This window comes from Pezoporus flaviventris, unplaced genomic scaffold, assembly GCF_033815535.1.
Source record: "Pezoporus flaviventris isolate CSIRO_AGI_PZ_B2104156 unplaced genomic scaffold, CSIRO_AGI_Pfla_v1 ptg000066l, whole genome shotgun sequence".
In the NCBI taxonomy this organism is placed as follows: Eukaryota; Metazoa; Chordata; class Aves; order Psittaciformes; family Psittacidae; genus Pezoporus; species Pezoporus flaviventris.
This window is the reverse complement of record NW_026892614.1, coordinates 25,948,381-25,965,270: the sequence shown is the minus strand read 5'-3', so window position 1 is coordinate 25,965,270 and position 16,890 is coordinate 25,948,381. Positions and strand designations below refer to the sequence as shown.

Sequence of the window (16,890 nt, the reverse complement as noted above, 5' to 3'; positions counted from 1 at the left end):
GCCTCCCCCTTCACAATGCATTTGAGCCAAACAACATTCAAGACAATCTATTTACACATCTCTTGGCAATAGGCTTGAAACACGTTTTAAGTTTTAAAAACATTTCTTCTCCTTTTAAGGTATTTGCCCCCAAGAACATCGTAAGTGCCCTAAGAAAGACCATATAAAACTGATAGGCTTTCACCTTTGTTGCTCTTGTAAATATGACCTTCCTTTATACATTTAGCACTTCAAGGGGTAAAAGAAAATAAACACTTGTGTACTTGTTTAATAGTTCAAAATTTTTATTTTCCTGAAATACGTTACAGTATGCACAAGAACAGATGGAAACCTCTAGGACCAAAAAAAGGGAAGACTATCCCAAACTAAACTCAATGGCTAAATTTACTGGTTTACTATTTGATGACTTTCCTATTACAGAGAACAAAGGGGTTGAGTTTTGCTGCTGGTGGTTTTTGTTTTGGGGTTGGTTTTGGTGGTGTGTGTTTTTTTATCTCTCCCCTCTCAAGAGTTAGCCCTATTCGCTGTTTTTAAATATTGAAAAGAAACTTCTATCAGTGCATGATTATTTATCACATATTAGTAAGCTAGCCATGTAAGTGCACACAAGTTTTCTCTACAATACTGGGATGGCTTAGAATCAGCTACTATGTAAGACTCAAATACTGCAAGTTTATACTACTGCTACTCACTACGTTGGAACATAAAGTTAACCTGAAGAAAATAATGAAGTTTCTAGTGCTCTACTACAGCAGAAAGTCATGATAGTCTCAAATCTGAAGACAAGTTCCAGCTTCCCTTCCCTTTAAGTGTTTTATTTTAAAAACCAACACACCAGTTTTATAGAAGCTTTCAGAGTTTCTGAAAGCAGGGCCAGGCTGCTGCATAAATGCAGTGTACCACACCACTACTTTTGTTGCTGTAGACCCTTCTACCACCCAAACCTTAAAAAAAAAGGCCCCTCACATACCTTATGAGCTCCTATAATGTCAGGAAAGCAACCAAGAAATCCTTTATATTCATGATTTGTTTCCATCAAAAAGTGAAGATCTTTCTTCGGCTAATAACAAAGCATAAGCATTAGTAGAAGTATCTGTGGCGCATTAACATCAGAGTAAAGAAACTATGATGCCAAAAGAGGATGAGGGGAAAAAAAAAAAATAAAAAAAGGAAGGAAAGAACAGAAAAAACCCACCCCCTACTAAAATTACTTAATACTTATTGTATGTTGCAGGTTTTTCCACATTTAAAGGAGTCCTTCTGGAAATGTAAGCTCTTTGGAGTAAAACATCAAGCATAAGTTAGCAGATGCCTCTGTTCTTTGTTTTACTCAACACTAGCTTATGACACGAAGGATTTTGCCTTGAATTTTCACTGAAGAGGAGTTACCAGTACAGTCCTATTACATGTACAGATACACACACGGGACAGGTGCATGTCCATAGCTGCTGACTTGGAAAACTGTTTTAAAAAATCTGCATTTTGGAGACTAAGTTTAATATACAAAAAATCAATTTATGACCTGAATACTGACACCAGGAGAAATACCCTCTCACCACATCCTAAGCGGATGCACAGTAAAGAAGGTGAAAGTGCATTTAAAAGTATTAATAATAATTTCATTTAACTGGTATGCAACACTAGCAGCTATGTTTTAAAAGAAAAAGTCAGAAGTGATCCAGATAGATGATATGTTTGTATATACCACACCGATGCATTCATAATACTCGTACCTGATCTGCTACAAGACTGGCAATTTCTTCATAGGTTTTCCCTGCTTCTGTTATTGCGCCATTGAGATCAGATTCTCCTAAAAGTAAACATCAGTGTTCAAATTACAGTGAATTGCAGTAAGAAACTTGCCTTAATTCAAGGCAAATGTCTAAAACAGTTTACTCTACATGAATAAATGCCTAGTCAGCATTTTATAGCCAGCAGTAATAAAGAAGTTAGAAAAAATACTAAAGGAAAACTCTGAAGATCTCATAGAAAATGACTTCTGAAGGGAGTATGTAAACACTGTTCTACCCCGGTACTATCACTATTCACTTCCTTATTTCATAATTATAGATAGCTTAAATACACAGGTATTCCAACACACAGGACAACAGGAAGCCTACGAGAATGGGACAGGAGGGAGGACGAGGAGGATTATACCAGAAGATAGAGTTCAAGCTGAAGAGACAGGTGCTGTTCCAATTTTTAACAAATTGTTTTCATACCTGATAAGCATAAATTCTCCATGATGCCCTATGGAGCACTGATGCTAGCCTGAAGCTCACCAACAGTCCTAGACTGCAACTGTTATGAGGTCAGAGAAGCACAAGGCCCAAATAACCTTATTCCTTGCCAACAGGATTTCCAACCCTTTAGGGAACTCTTGGATAATATATATTTTTAAGCTCTGTAAGAATTGCTGGTTTTGAGAGCGAGTTTCTAACTTTGATCCTTGTATGAAATAGATCAAAAGGCCCCACAAACTGCACTTGAAAATGCAAACATCACCACAAAGCCTACTCTAGACAGCACCACAAGCACTCTATATTACTAGCAGGACATGGCTATGTGGGACAAAGATGGAAACAAGCCTTACATCCTTGCTTTTTTTTCATGCCACTTCACCTTCCCAAAACACCACAGGTTTTTTCCATCCTTGTTAGCTTGTCCAAGTCAGGCAGTCAACAGTACAGAAAGCAAATTCAGGCAGAGAAAGGGAAAGGAATTTACAGATGCTGAATTTCAGTTTAAGGAAAAAAAAATAAATTATTTTTTCTCATCCTTTCAGACACATCTTGATATTGGGCCACAATTAGCCTCTTATGAAAACCTTGTATTTATTCGATACACATTAATCAGCGTCGTAATTGAAAATTACCAAACATTAATTTCATTAATGATTAAATTGAACACTATTTTCTTTTATTATGACATATGAACTAATATATGTTAGAGATTTATTAGGCAGGATTCCTTCACTTTAGAATGCCCTAAAAGTAATGACTAAATGTTGCTTCAGTTCTATCAATCGATTCTTACTTTCCATTACACTGGTTTCATAAAGCCGAAAGCTTTAAGGGAAAGCTACTGATCCTAAGAATCAGTAAGTCCAGCAACACAAACACTGTTGAAGAAAAATAACTATTTTTGGCTATTTTTCTTCTGTTTGAGCCTGTGTGGATAAAATAAAAACAACATGAAATCCCACTGTGAAATCCAAAAGGTATGTAACTCAGAAGGTATCTTCATACTGTTATAAAGCCATAAAAAGATGTCAGACATCAATTTTATTATTTCAGGTAGACTAAAATTTCATTATTTCAGAATTTCTCACATCTGCTCAGAAGTAATTTTGAGTAACATTGAAGTAACTGCAGCTTAGATTAGTGACTCCTGTATTTTAGAACAAAAAAAACACTATCATTTCAGTTAAGAGTCAGAAGCCAGGTTGGTCTAGATGTTGCTGTTCATTTCATAATGCTATAAGTGACTTTTCCTATCTGAGCAGAAAGAAAGAGGAAAAGTATTATATTTGAGTAGAAAGAGAATCCTCCCCTTCTATGCAAAGCTCACTCAACAGACCGTCACAGATCATAGCTTTAAAGAATCTGGACAAATCCTCCCAGCACCGATACTCTTTCATTTGGGAGCAGCAGGGAACAAATCCAGTTTGTAGAAGACACAGGGTGCATGAAGAATTTCTACTACTAGCAGAGGCATTCACACTCCTTCAAAAACAGGCCTAAGGGATTGCATATTTAAAAGTTATTCCAGGCAGTAGGCCCAGCAATATACAGGCACACAAGTGGCAAAGTGTTAAAAGAATATCAGCGTCTCCTCATTCTGAATCCTTTTGTTCTACAATCTCTTTTCCAGATAGTGCCATGGTCAGTCAGTCACTCCCTACACCAAACCACCTTGCCAGTGAATTCCAGCAGCAGATTGCTTCCAATCACTGTTGTCAGCACAGGTTTTGGTTAAAATTCTGTTACTTGGACAGGGCTGAGTTTCTAGCATTCTCACCTTCTGAACTGACTCAAAGCTGCAAATGGGCTTCTTAACTCAAGCCATGAAAGCTGAGCTGCATCCCAGTGTAAGGATATACCAGCATGTCAGGGGTTCTTCAATCAACTGAAAAGCAGAAAGCCCCATGTGCTGGTGACATTTATAATAAATTTTGGGCAGCGGGGATTATGTATAAGATGCAAAGCTATGAGGACTCATCTGGCGATGCTTAGCAGAGCATCTCTTGGCAGTTCAACTGCTTAGTAAATGCCAGCGATCATCACCTCTGAGGGAACACAACAGGCATACTGAAGCAACTAACAGTCTGTAAAGCTTGACTGGTATAGCAGATTTTTTTTTTGCCAAGAAATGCTTTGGTTTTGTTTTCTTTTCTTTCAAAGCATGTTTTAACAGAATCCAGGAGTAGCAAAAGGATCTGATGTACTAGGGAACTACTTAGCAAGTACACCTCAGACTGAATGTTCAGCACACAAGCAGCTTGAAAGGCAAGATATGCTTGTTCCTAGCTGGCAGAATAGTGAAACTTGCCATGTAACTGCCTAACAAGATTCCTGAGGGGTGATGTAGGATTAGGAGATCTTACTATGGTTGAATGGCATACCAGAGACTAGTCATGTTTTCTTAATATAGGAGTAAGACTCGCCCAGATTTGGTGCCGCAAAAGAGAAGCCATGCTATTTTAAGGCTGTGTACCCAAGAGCACTGTATGATGCAATCAGATTGGTAACATAGTGCCAGGCTGCAAGACGCTCCCAGGCATATTCTGGAACTGCCCAATATGCATTTCTGGACCAGGATCATACTTCCAAACTACATGTTCTTCAAACTGATTTGACAGTACATAGGCCCATAGCCAAGTTAAATGAGAACCTCTCAATGTGTCCTTAATAGCTTTAAGGGTATCCTTGCCTCTACAAATATTGGGGACAGTCTCCTAATATGCACTGTGGCTGGAAACTAATTGATAAGTTCAATAAGAAAAAGCGCTTGAATGAGGCAAATTAACAAGTACATCTTGCCTGGTGCCATCTTAAACATTTTAGGCTGGAAATCAGAAGAGAAGGCAGTAGTCATTCACCACACAATAAGGCTTTGCAAAGCAAGCAGGCTGCAATAATGAAAGAGGTAAAGAGAGTAGATACATCCTATCATAACTGTGCAAAATAACCATCTAACAGTGCATTCAGTATGTCAGAAATCAGCTACCAGAAACTGGAAATATTCATGTCATCAAATCAGTTGTTGCAATCTTCAGTGGCCTATATGCTTAAACTTCCAGAACTCATTAAAAAAAACATGAAGAGATTCAGCTCTCAATAGACACTGAATTGAGTGCCTTTAAGTATGGCTGAAGGTCCTATTCTTCTTTACTGATAGTCTAGAAAAATCATAATCTATACTCAGCCCAGCTAGTACTACTTCATACTTTTTTTAAATACTGAGGTCAGGAAAGCTGCATCCTGTCAGTTTAATCCCAGGTGCTTACCGCTTGCATAGAGTCTGCTTAATCCACAGACCTGTATCTGGGGCAGCCATCGAATTCAACTGTACGTGAACAGCAGGCAGGGTAGACTGAGGACAGTTGTGATCAAGTAATTTAAAGTAACACATGGACTGCACTTATTCTTTTCCTGGGAACTCAAATTAGAAAGCAAATAATCCTATATATTATGAAAAAAATACACTGGTGTACCAGTTGTTAAAGCAAGCAAAACATATGGAACCAGGACAAAGGCATCAGAACATTTTCCTCAGCAAGATACTAGGGTATAACCAGGTGCATGTGGGCCAACAGCAAAAGGGAAACACCTTGCCTAGTTCCCAAATATCATGGGATCTATTTTTTCATACCATTTGAATATGCTGGAAATCAAACTGAAGCTTTCATTTGTAAGGCTGATCTGCAATTCTGCATCCTAGCTTTAAGCCATACTGTTTTCCCTTTACCCTGGCAAAAGAACATGTGCTATAGTTCAAGCAATTTTCAATCCTTTCTCAAGAATTCTGACAACAGGTGGTATCTAGCCAGGATTTATGGTTTTTCAACCGCTGTTACGAGTATGTAACTATGCAAATCCTGTACTTGGTTCTCACATCCAAAAGTAACTTTTCAGGCAATATAATATGTTCCAATTCTAACTAAGCAGTTATCCTGTTGAAGTACAGGACAAAGATGAGAATATTTCCAATGTTTCCAGCAGCAGAGAACCTGCATTTCAGAAGTGGTGGTATTTTAATACATAGTTTCTAGAGTAAAAAGCCTTAAGAGTACAAAGCAAAGGATAGATGAGTAGTCAGAGAGTAAGTACTGGTCTACTGAAAGTCTTAAGATGGAAATATTTCAGGAAGCCTCTGTGATATAATATTGAAGATTTTATAACAGAGCAGTATTGCTATTAAATCTATAGAAAAAAGTATATTTGATAAGAAAATGCCAGAGAAAATGGTCTCAATAAGCTCAATAAGCTGGGACCCGAATAAGTATTTTACAGTTATCTGATAAACATCAGCAGAACTTAATGTATCAAAGCAGAATTTTAAGTCTGGCTTAAAGACTACATTTTAGGAGAACTTTTGAGGAATTGATGCCCTCCTTTTCCCTCCCACAACTTTCATACCTAACAAGACAGGCTGTATTTTAGGACTCTTGAAGGAGAGAAAAAAGTAAAGGACAAGAAAAGGCTACAGTAGCCAACCCTCCAGCCCACGCAATGGTATACAAGAATCTTGTAATAAGTTCTCCATTCACATAGAGTTGTTGTTTTCATTAAGTCACATGACAGTTACATGACAGATATTTTCAAGGCTGCATTTTCTCCCCTTTCCTTTGATCTCACAAAGACTGCTACAGCTACAGCATGTTTTGTCAACCAGATCAGTGATCGGATTATATACTGAGATCAAGCTAAACCCCTCCCCACCACCACCAACCCACCACATGTTTATATGGTGAGAGAAAACAAGACTGCAGACTAAAATATAAAAGCCCCTGTAATATACACATGGAAAAAAGTTGAATGTTTTTTCCAGAATCATGCTTGACACCTAAAGTTCAAGAACGAATGCATTAAGATCTCTAGCAAAAATGCAGAAAGATATAATTAAAGTATCTTTTCTTAAGTCAAGTCGAAATGAAGCTATGGAAGTACCTTGGTATCCACTAGTGCTGAAGACCAGTGCCAGGCTCTGCAATGCTTTTCCGATCTTCTGGTATTCCTTGGGTAGTGCTGAAAGTGGGAAAGGATGGGGAAGGGAGGGAAACAGAAATAAAAGCCCACAAGGGTAAGTGAGACTAAATCTGTAGCATTTCTAAAACTTGACTGAAGCAGATGTCAAAAAAAACAGTTTCACATTTCCCTTAGTGAAGCCCTTTACAATCACATTCCTACCCCCTCCCCTGCTACAGATGTTCTAAAACTGGATAAAGCAATTGCAATTCAGATTCTTGAAAACCACAAAGTTAGGGAAACAGTGTGTGACTGCTATAAAAAAGGAAAAGAAAAAATATCTCTCTGTACTCATAAGCTCAGTCCTCCTATGCATACAGTGAGGTGTTTTTTTTCCCCCTCGTGAGCAGACTTCATCCTCCAGTGGGGAAATGCTGCAGTGATATGTAGACTAGATCTCATTAATATTTTAAGGGAGGAGATTATTATACAGACTATAACACCTAAACTCTCATCAAATAATGCATTTTTTTTTATTTAAAGGCACTAGAAGCCAAAATTATCTAGGGATAAAAATTGATGCACTCATCTGAATAATAAAATTGTGTTTTATAATCTATTTATTGAATATGTATGCATAAATTGCTTCCTCACAATGAAGTCAATGAGCTGTGATTTTTGAATGTGTTCATTACCACTTTGAATACCATCACCCCAGACGCCTAAACAGCAATCTGAAAAGCAAAAGCAATTCTTTATAAGCTACCTATGCTAGCAGAAAAGACACAAACCGACAAATAGATGTGCTTTTTGTTGTCAAATATTTATATCCAGAGACTGCACTGCGCAGGTAACCAGCCGTTTCTTAGCTGCATAATCATACACAATATGATCTTCACAGAAGAGAAAAAAAAAAAACAAACCACCCCAAAAAAACAAAAAAAAACCAAAACCCACACCACAGAAATTAAAACTCTCAAACCAATCCCCCCCAACCACATAATTTTATAATAATAAAATTATTATAAATAATCTTTGAACCAGTTGTTGCCCAGAAGCTAGGTTATTTATGACGACTAGTATTTCTTATACAACAGGTACCATTCAGAGTACTAGAGTTCTGTTATCAGCCATTAACTTGTTACTGAATCCCTAGTGGAAACTTCAGTAAAGCACTGTTTTTTTTCCCTTACATTTAAGATGTTTCCACTGTCAGTCACTTTAAATATCATAGAATGTAACACACATAACTATTACTCAAAAAGCGCCAAAAATACTTCTGACTAGGAGTTGGACTAGAGCTGAGAGGGAACTTAAAACCTAAGAGATTACTGAAAATCTTCAGGTTTGCATATCCCCATTTAGCAGTCTACTTTTTTAATTCAGTATGAACGTCTGGAAAGTTAAAAATTTTAGCACAGTCACATGTGACTTACTACATTTATGCTAACTAATAGCTTTAACTATTATAAGAGTCATTAATTCTATACCCAAAGCACTAGTGTTGTAAGTTTAGGGACATTTTAGCAGTGAACAAAATATTGACTTTCTTCTGTAAGCACAAGTCACAGCCAGCCCTAAACTACAGTGGTTTTGATCATAGCTTCTGTGACTGCAAAGCAGTGCTATTTTTCTAGTCTCATCAGAACGACCATATTACTTCCCCCTCAGTACTACTTCCTAGTGAAGTGAGATCTGTACAGTTCTAGAGCTGTGCCCTGTGATAGACTATTTTTGACCAGCAGGAAGGTCAGTGACATGTAGAAGGAAACCCTCTTATTCAAAGTGGTGAAACATAAGTAATTCAAAGCTCACATCCTACAGGGGCTAAGGTCTAACGTAATCACCACCGGAAGAAGCTGGGCTTCTATACTTTCCATTCCCTCTGCTTAGCTGGAGATATTCAACTGCAGTGTTAGATTAGAAAGCAGCAAAGAGATAACTCAGATGTATTTACTCCCAAGTCTGGGGACAATCTGTTTTTAATCTTTTGCAGGAGTTAAAATGAGAGGAAAAAAACAAAACAAAAAAAAAAACAAAAAAACCCCAAAACAACACCAAAGAAAAAAATGGAGGAGCTTTGAGGAGATTTATGTGATAGGTCTATTAGCTGCCAGACACTACAGCCTGCCCTGAAGTGTTTCTTATTCTGCTCCTCAGCTGTAGTACCTGCTTCCTTTCAATAGCTGCCTTGTGGTGGCCACAAACACTGAACACTGCTGTGGACTAGGAAATTAGAGCCCAGGCAGAGTCATAGCGACTTGGTGTGAAGTTCTGCAACCCTAAATATCTGTGGGAAGGAAGAGAAGATAGGAGAAAAAGAATTGGGCTAAAGATTAAGTTAGAATCAAGTAGAATTTTCTTTTTTTTCTTTTTTTTTTTTTTAAACTCACGTAATCTTTATATCACTCCTCCTGGCATGCAAGAATCCTAAATAAGGGGTTAATAAAATGCAATCATTTATGATTTCATCAGATAGGTATACTCTGCCCATGTCACCAAAATGTAGATAAATGACTAATATATGAGAACATGTCCAACAAGGGATTTAGCTGGGTTACTAGAATGATTGAGTATTTTTAATGCTATGGGCAGGGACCAGATATTTCTGTTATGAGAGAAAAAAAAAAACCCACCCCAACCAAAAACATAAACAAAAAACTTGCACAGCTTATACTCTCAGACACTGAAAGCAACCAGAATGCCACAAGATTCTTATGATAATTTAGGATTTCCTTTAGCTTTAAAAGGTGCTTTGAATTATAAATAACACCACCACCACAGAGAAAAGCAACACAGAAATTACTTAATTCAGAAGGGACACTTACGCCCTGTACACCTCTTCCAGTGCTCTTGTCCCACTGTCAGCAGCTCTCTAACTCCATCATCCATTGCTTTGGTGAACCTACCCACTGCATCACATTTCTGTTCTCTGCGGCATTTGGAAAAAGCAAAACCAAAAAGCAATTAAACAGATGCGTTACGTCACCTTTAAACACAATGCTGATACTGTAATAGTAGTGTCACTTAGGTCTTGGGGAAAAAAAAAAATTCCAAATTAGAGAAATTAATGAATTCCTTGAATCTCTGCCATTTCACCAAGGTCAGAATTTCCTTCTTTAGATATAGACAACTTTCATTCTGTCCCCCCCCCCCCCCCCAGTGTTAAACACATGATAATGGACCATCATGTTGGCTATAGCTATTCTCAAAAAAAAAAAACCAAACCAAACAACAAAACAGAAACTATTAGCCAAATATTCTCCCTAGTGAGATCAAGTATCGGAACAAGAAAAACAGATTTGAGGAAAATACACCCCTAGAGGACTTAAAGAAGGACCCCACATTGATATGAAATTAGAGTAACAGATGTAGCAAAATTCATACAACAGTGAACAAATACAAAGAAAATAATTGTTCCAGGTATTTTAATAAAAGTGTAGAATAGGCAAATAAAAATTAATATAGCAGTTCCTCTAGGGAAATACATATGCATAACTTCATATAATATAGACAATACTGTGTGTTCAGTTATGTTACTGAGAGGAAAAAAAAAACAAAACTGTGACTTTCAAAAAGAGAATCTTGAATTTTTACCCCTCTTTAAGCATGTTTTCATGCAGCTATAAAAGCTTTCCATTAGCACAGCACTGCAATCACAGCAATGCTCTGTGAACACCACAGAAGAAAAATAGACACGTATTTTCCCATTTTCCATGAGAATTATTCAAGCTGCATCAGATCTTACAAATGCTCTCAGCCAGTCTGTTTGAGACAGCTCTCACAGCAAGTCAACCTAAGCGACTCCCAAGAGCCAGGGCAGCAGTCCTGAAGAACCTAACAGCTACTCAACAAGCTGGTTTGTCTACTTCCAGCACTGATATAGCTTTCAAGATTGTGTTCATACAGACTTTTACCAGCACCCCGAGATATTCCCAGGCACCAGAATGCCACTGGTATGGATGTATGAGGTGTTACATGCACTCCTGCAACGCTTGGAGATAGATCCCCAGAACAATGCCAGGCTGTCAGTCCTAGCCCAGGCGATGGTACTCTCTGGTGAAGTCTCAGTGCAAGCTGCTTGCCTACCCCTTGCCCTCTTTGGAGATAAACTGTTTAGCAGACCATATACTGGTTGTTCCCTGACAGGGTTCTGTCTTACCCTCTGCTGCACCCTACAAAAAGTTCTGTCTGGTTCACCCCTTCAGCTTTATACCACTGGGATACATATATAACATACATCAGAAAAGTAGTCAAGTTTGAAAGTCTCATGTTTGAAGCGGTAGTGACCTAAAAAAGTCCTTTTTTTTTTTACTAGTACAGAACTGCTACTACACAGCTATTATATACATCTTAACATCCACTGCATCGCTTGGATAAAGCCTATGCTGGGATATTTCCAGGTGTAGGTACACTACAGCTTTGCTACTATTAGCTCTTCTATCTAGTTTATTCACAGCTTCACACACAAACAATTGTCCAAGTTCCTATGTTCTACAGCAGCAAGTAAAGCACATCATGCATACTACGTGTCTTCTAACAAAAAAATGACTAAGCCTAAGGGAGTGAAATAAAGGCTGCAGAGTAAAACCAGTCTTTCACTCTATGAAGCCAAAAGGTTTACCATCAAGAGAACTATACATAAAAAATGTGTATATATAACATATACATATGTAAAACAAATATATCCCTTTGCACTTCTAGATGAATACTCCAAAAATGTTGTAACCCATTTAAAATGAGATTTGACCATTTAAATTTTTTATAGCTTTCCATGGATTCCAGATATTAGAATCATACTTTGTGTGTGCATTATATACAAGTATTTCACAGAAGCATTGTTTTCCTTGATGGTCCACCTACAGCTATCCTAAGCTACTTAATAAGCCTAGCACGCTTTGGAAGTGTTTACAATTGAAGGATTAAAAACCAAAGTATACTTGCATACCAATATAAAAAAAAACACTCCATAAGATCTGCCAGTACTTTGTCTACTAGCTTTGCATAAATTGTTTTAGGATCACTATTCAGCCACTGAAGTCAAGAGTCCATGGAGTTCCAGCAAGTTTTGGAGAAATTGATATGAAAATCTCAAATAATTTTTCATCTCTGCCTTGAGAAATACCTCTTCAAATCCATGAATATATGTGAACACTTACTATTCTAGTTTTATATTAGCTTGGTACCTGTTGTATATCCACATGCATAATGTCCATGCAAAAAGAAACCACCTTACATTTCAACCATGTCCAAGTCAGGAGCTTCTGGTTCCATTGTGGAAAAGATCAGGACTCCCACAGTTTCATCTTTTTCTGCCTTCCGCTTTCCAGTTTTCCACTCCTTGAGGAAGAAAAATCCCCAAACAAACAAAAAACCCATCAAAGTTTGACCACCACTGTTCCTGCATATGGTTAAAGGCATGTACTTAAGCAGTGAATGAAATGTTGAGGGGAAGTGTTATCCAATAGACCACCCAGAAATCAAAACATTTTAAAGAAAAGTTTCATCAGAGCTCAATCATGAAGAAAATGTTATTTATTGTACATGTAGATAACAAAACCTCTTTTAAAAAAAGCATAAGAAAATACTGGGGCAGGGGGAAGCAGAAGAACAAGAAAAAGGTCTGGTTATATCAGGTAAGACTGCAGCATAATGCTATTACAATCCATTCTACTGAGAATAGTAGGTTGGGTTTTTTTTGGGGGGGGGGTGATGGGGGGGTGTATGTGTGTTTTTAAATGTAATACAGGATTACACACATCCTAGATCTGCTACAAAGTAGCTTCTGTTATCAGAGCACTACCAGAGGACCACAGTCCAACAGAGATAGAGCAGGGCACAGCCTAAAGAATTGTTGTAATTGTTCCTTTCTGCTGGAGGACACAAACGGTCCTTAAGAGACTAGCAACAAAGCTACTTTGAAGAGCACATCCCTGCTGGAATAGCATACAGCATTTCACACAAGCAACTTTATGCCTTGTTTTGATCAGTCAGCTCAATTAATAAACCCAGTAGATTTTGGTTTATCACTACTGCCCACAGGGGGGCAGACACATGAGAAGCTACAAAGCTGAACCCAGTTCAAAGGGGATGGTGAGGCAGGGAGCAATTCCTCAGTCTTAGTCTGCATGTGACCTTTACTTCCTACCTTCTCATCTCGGAAATTGAGAAATTGCTGGAAAACTTCACTTTCTGAAACAACAGGATGGCGACACATCCTTGTCATCCAAGCTTGAAGTCTCTCCATACGCATTTTGATAAATTCCTCTTCAAAGCGCCCTGTTATACATTGAACAATACTTGGTACATTTCTACTCTAGTACTCTCAGCTTTTTTTCTTCCCCCCCCCCCCCCTCAATTTAACTTAAAATAGAAGCTGTAATTCATCTGGTGAGTTATTATCCATTTAATGACTCAGAACTTACAAGAAGGAAATATGCTGACAAATCAGGAGAACCTTAAATTACATTCTATTGATTACTGACCAAGAGTACTCTTCCTTTTTAAAATAGCCAGGAAGTATTAAAAAAACATAATACACACACATAAATCAATTTCTGGAAAAAGAAAAATCAATAAACTCTTGGACGGAAGTTAGGTATTCAGATTAACTAAGAGAAGCTAGGCACACGCTTGGAATGCAGGTAATTTTCTGACAGAGTCTGATAAATCTTTGGTCAACAGAAGGCTCAAAAACGTTGGACAAAAAGGAACTACTTACTTTCCAAGTTGTCATGTCCTTGCTAACAAACCACTGAAATTGGACAGCTCAAATACAAAATCACTGATTAAAAAAGCAGCACCTTCCATAAATATATTTCTATATAGGTAAATCAATGTGTTGGGAAAACCCCTCAAAAAATCTTAGTAAATCTTATGTACAAACCAGTCAGAATACATACATGTAAGACTGATTTATTTGGTAGTTCAGAGATTTTAAACAAACTATTCTAAAAGTAACCTTTTTTTTTTTAAGCCAGTAGTGCATCATCACTGTCTATTCTTAAGAACCTTTCAGCTTTAGCACAAACTGTGCCTTCTTGAGAGTCTTTTCCAATTAAAAAAAAAAAAAAGGCATGACAGACTTAAGCCATACAGTGAATAGGATGTATTTGAAAGGAATGAGAAGATTCCTCCAGCACTCTACTCTTCTAATTTCAGTGCAAATGACAAACCTTGAATGCATGTACTCTTTCAATATAACTCTATAGTTACTATGGCAGCAGCTCCACAAGGTTGAGTATTTTATGTGGGCATTTAGGTGGGTGTTGGGGTTTTTTCATTAATTGCAAAGATGGAAACTATCAAGACTAGCATGTAAAGAGCACAACCAATGAAAATGGAGTTTGGTTATGGGTGCATTTACAGCAAATTACCTAGGGAAGAAAAAAAAAATTAACCCTCCCACCTCCCCTCAAAAAAATCAACTACTACAGAAGAGACATTATATAACCTTCAGTAATATCTGTTCCACCTTTACCCCATACTGAAATCTCAACAGCATTCCTACAAGGAACACACAGGAACAGTAACATCTGGAAGTTATGTGCTGGTCATTAGGTGTATCATCACCAGTAAAAGCATAGTCTTGAGCAAGGTCAGTCTATATGTAGAGTCTTGCTTTGCCAAGATCATTGGACAAATATTCTTTCTGACAGCTGTCTAGAGAAGTAGCTTCCTTAACACAATGAAGATAAGCACCATCTTTTTCTAGCTCTCGTTCCAGAAAAAAGAGGCATGCTTTTTTTATTTTGGCATGAAGCAAACTATTCTCTCACACAGTCTCCAGAAGACAGAAATCCACAGGCAAGGTTTTACTGTGATACCAAACTTCAGTCAAAATTTTAAGATACAGTTAAGATGAATTCTAGAGATCCCATCAGGTCTTCTGGTTTCCTTTTAGTCCACGTGCACGGTTTAAATAAAAATACTGGCGAATTCTAAACATAAGGCTAAGGCAAGGAAGTCCCTTCCTCACTTTTCAATTCCTTTGGCATTTATCCCAGCAACTACATTATTGCTTAGCTTTCTTCAGACACAGCAGAGCTGTGGCATTTCAGTGATGCACACAGCCATGTGGTTGGCAAAGTGCCTGCTTCTGTATGTTTGTTTTAGACTGGTTGTCTTAAAGGCAGTATAAAAATCTTGCCAGAAAACACACAAGTGGAAATGGGCAAAAGTAATGCATTTTCCTCCTATAGAGGTGTCCATTCTTTTCTTCACATGCACACTGGCATACTGTTGTGTGGCAAGGAAGCCAGAGACTATTGAAAATGCACAATCACTGATATATTCAGTAGCAATGACTGAACTCATGAGCATTTAAAAGATCCAATCACACTTTTCTTCATAAGCTTCAGAGAGTTTAGTCAAGCTGAACTGACATCAAACCAGAGCAGAATGTTATACAAATGAAAGATGCTTTTTAAATCAAGTGTGAAATCAAGCAACAGGAGAAACAGCTGCAACGTTTTACTTGTGAGTCAAAAAACCCAGTTTGTCAGGGTTTTTTTACTCACAGGAGCTTTGATCCAGGAGCTCCTACAACATAACACAATCAAATGTAAAAAAAACACCCCAAGCCCAAAACCTTACCAAACAACACCACCCACAAAAAAAGCCCTCAAAAAACTATTTCTGCAGACAGTCAGCAAATACGGAACATAAGTATTTATCTCTTCTCTCCAATAATAAATATTCTCTTCTGTAGCAACTTGGGATTTTTCTTGTTTGGTTGGTTTTAATTACTTCTGTTTTTAAATCACTGGACTAGATAATTAAACCCGAGTTCTGAAATTATGCTTTTAGCACTGACATTTTATTATTAGTAGACCATTACAACTTATCATAAACTTTGAATGGTGAAAGGTTGAAGTCTTTTTGATATCTTCTTTAAAAATAGTGGGAAAAACAAACAGTAAGAAATAACTGAACCTTATAAAAAGGTGATCTCCTTATTTCCCATCCCATGAATTCACAACTGGGAACAATTACCTGTTACTTGCTTGTCTGGAAGAGAAGGGATTGGAATGGCTAATCCAAATTTAACCAGGAGACGCTCATACAACCAGTCAAAGTGCTTGTATCTGTGGTTGACAGACCGATTAGTGTTCTGCAAGAGAAACATAACTCTGAACTTGTGACAGGCATTTACAGACAGTGACATGAAGCAAGTTTAACCAGAATAGTAAATACGTGGAATGTACGTAAGATTTATGATTTAGAGCTCTCAATCTGTAACTACAGAAGAACTTGAAATAACAGAACAAAGTAACTCTTTGGGAAAAAAAAAAATAAAAATAGTGACAACTATGACTTACTGTTATAACCCTGTGACCAAGTCACACTAAATGTATTAGTTATATGTACAAATGACCCATATTTGCAAGACAGAAGATCCTGTTTCAGACACACTTACGGTGCAGGTCAGCTGATACTCAATGTAGCTCTTGAGACCATACATTTTAGAACCTTTTTTGGGATCTGCCACCACACAGTCAAATGTAGAGGTAGGATAAACCCACATTGGGCCATAATCACCAATCTGTAAGAAATTGCAAGTATTTTTAAATATATCATGTTGTAACACCTGCAAACAAGGAGACAAATACTTTCTCTCTAATCAGTGGAAACTCCCAAGTGAAAAGTGAGAGACTGATAGCCATAAAATTGAAGGGTTTCTTGCAACCAGAGGTGATTG

The 16,890-nt window shown here is 37.6% G+C and overlaps 1 protein-coding gene across 3 annotated transcripts in view; it reads right to left on the bottom strand.

The window, feature by feature from the left end:
• SNX9 (sorting nexin 9) overlaps nucleotides 1-16,890 on the bottom strand; it is a 95,173-nt gene that overhangs the window by 5,925 nt on the left and 72,358 nt on the right. For all 3 annotated transcript variants that reach the window (XM_061471621.1, XM_061471620.1, XM_061471619.1), the window contains exons 8-15: nucleotides 16,609-16,734; nucleotides 16,185-16,302; nucleotides 13,339-13,469; nucleotides 12,427-12,530; nucleotides 10,019-10,122; nucleotides 7,173-7,250; nucleotides 1,734-1,810; nucleotides 971-1,060 (exon numbers count right to left, since the gene is read on the bottom strand). In XM_061471621.1, coding sequence (XP_061327605.1) covers nucleotides 971-1,060; nucleotides 1,734-1,810; nucleotides 7,173-7,250; nucleotides 10,019-10,122; nucleotides 12,427-12,530; nucleotides 13,339-13,469; nucleotides 16,185-16,302; nucleotides 16,609-16,734 — 828 coding nt within the window. The remainder of the gene's footprint in view (nucleotides 1-970; nucleotides 1,061-1,733; nucleotides 1,811-7,172; nucleotides 7,251-10,018; nucleotides 10,123-12,426; nucleotides 12,531-13,338; nucleotides 13,470-16,184; nucleotides 16,303-16,608; nucleotides 16,735-16,890) is intronic.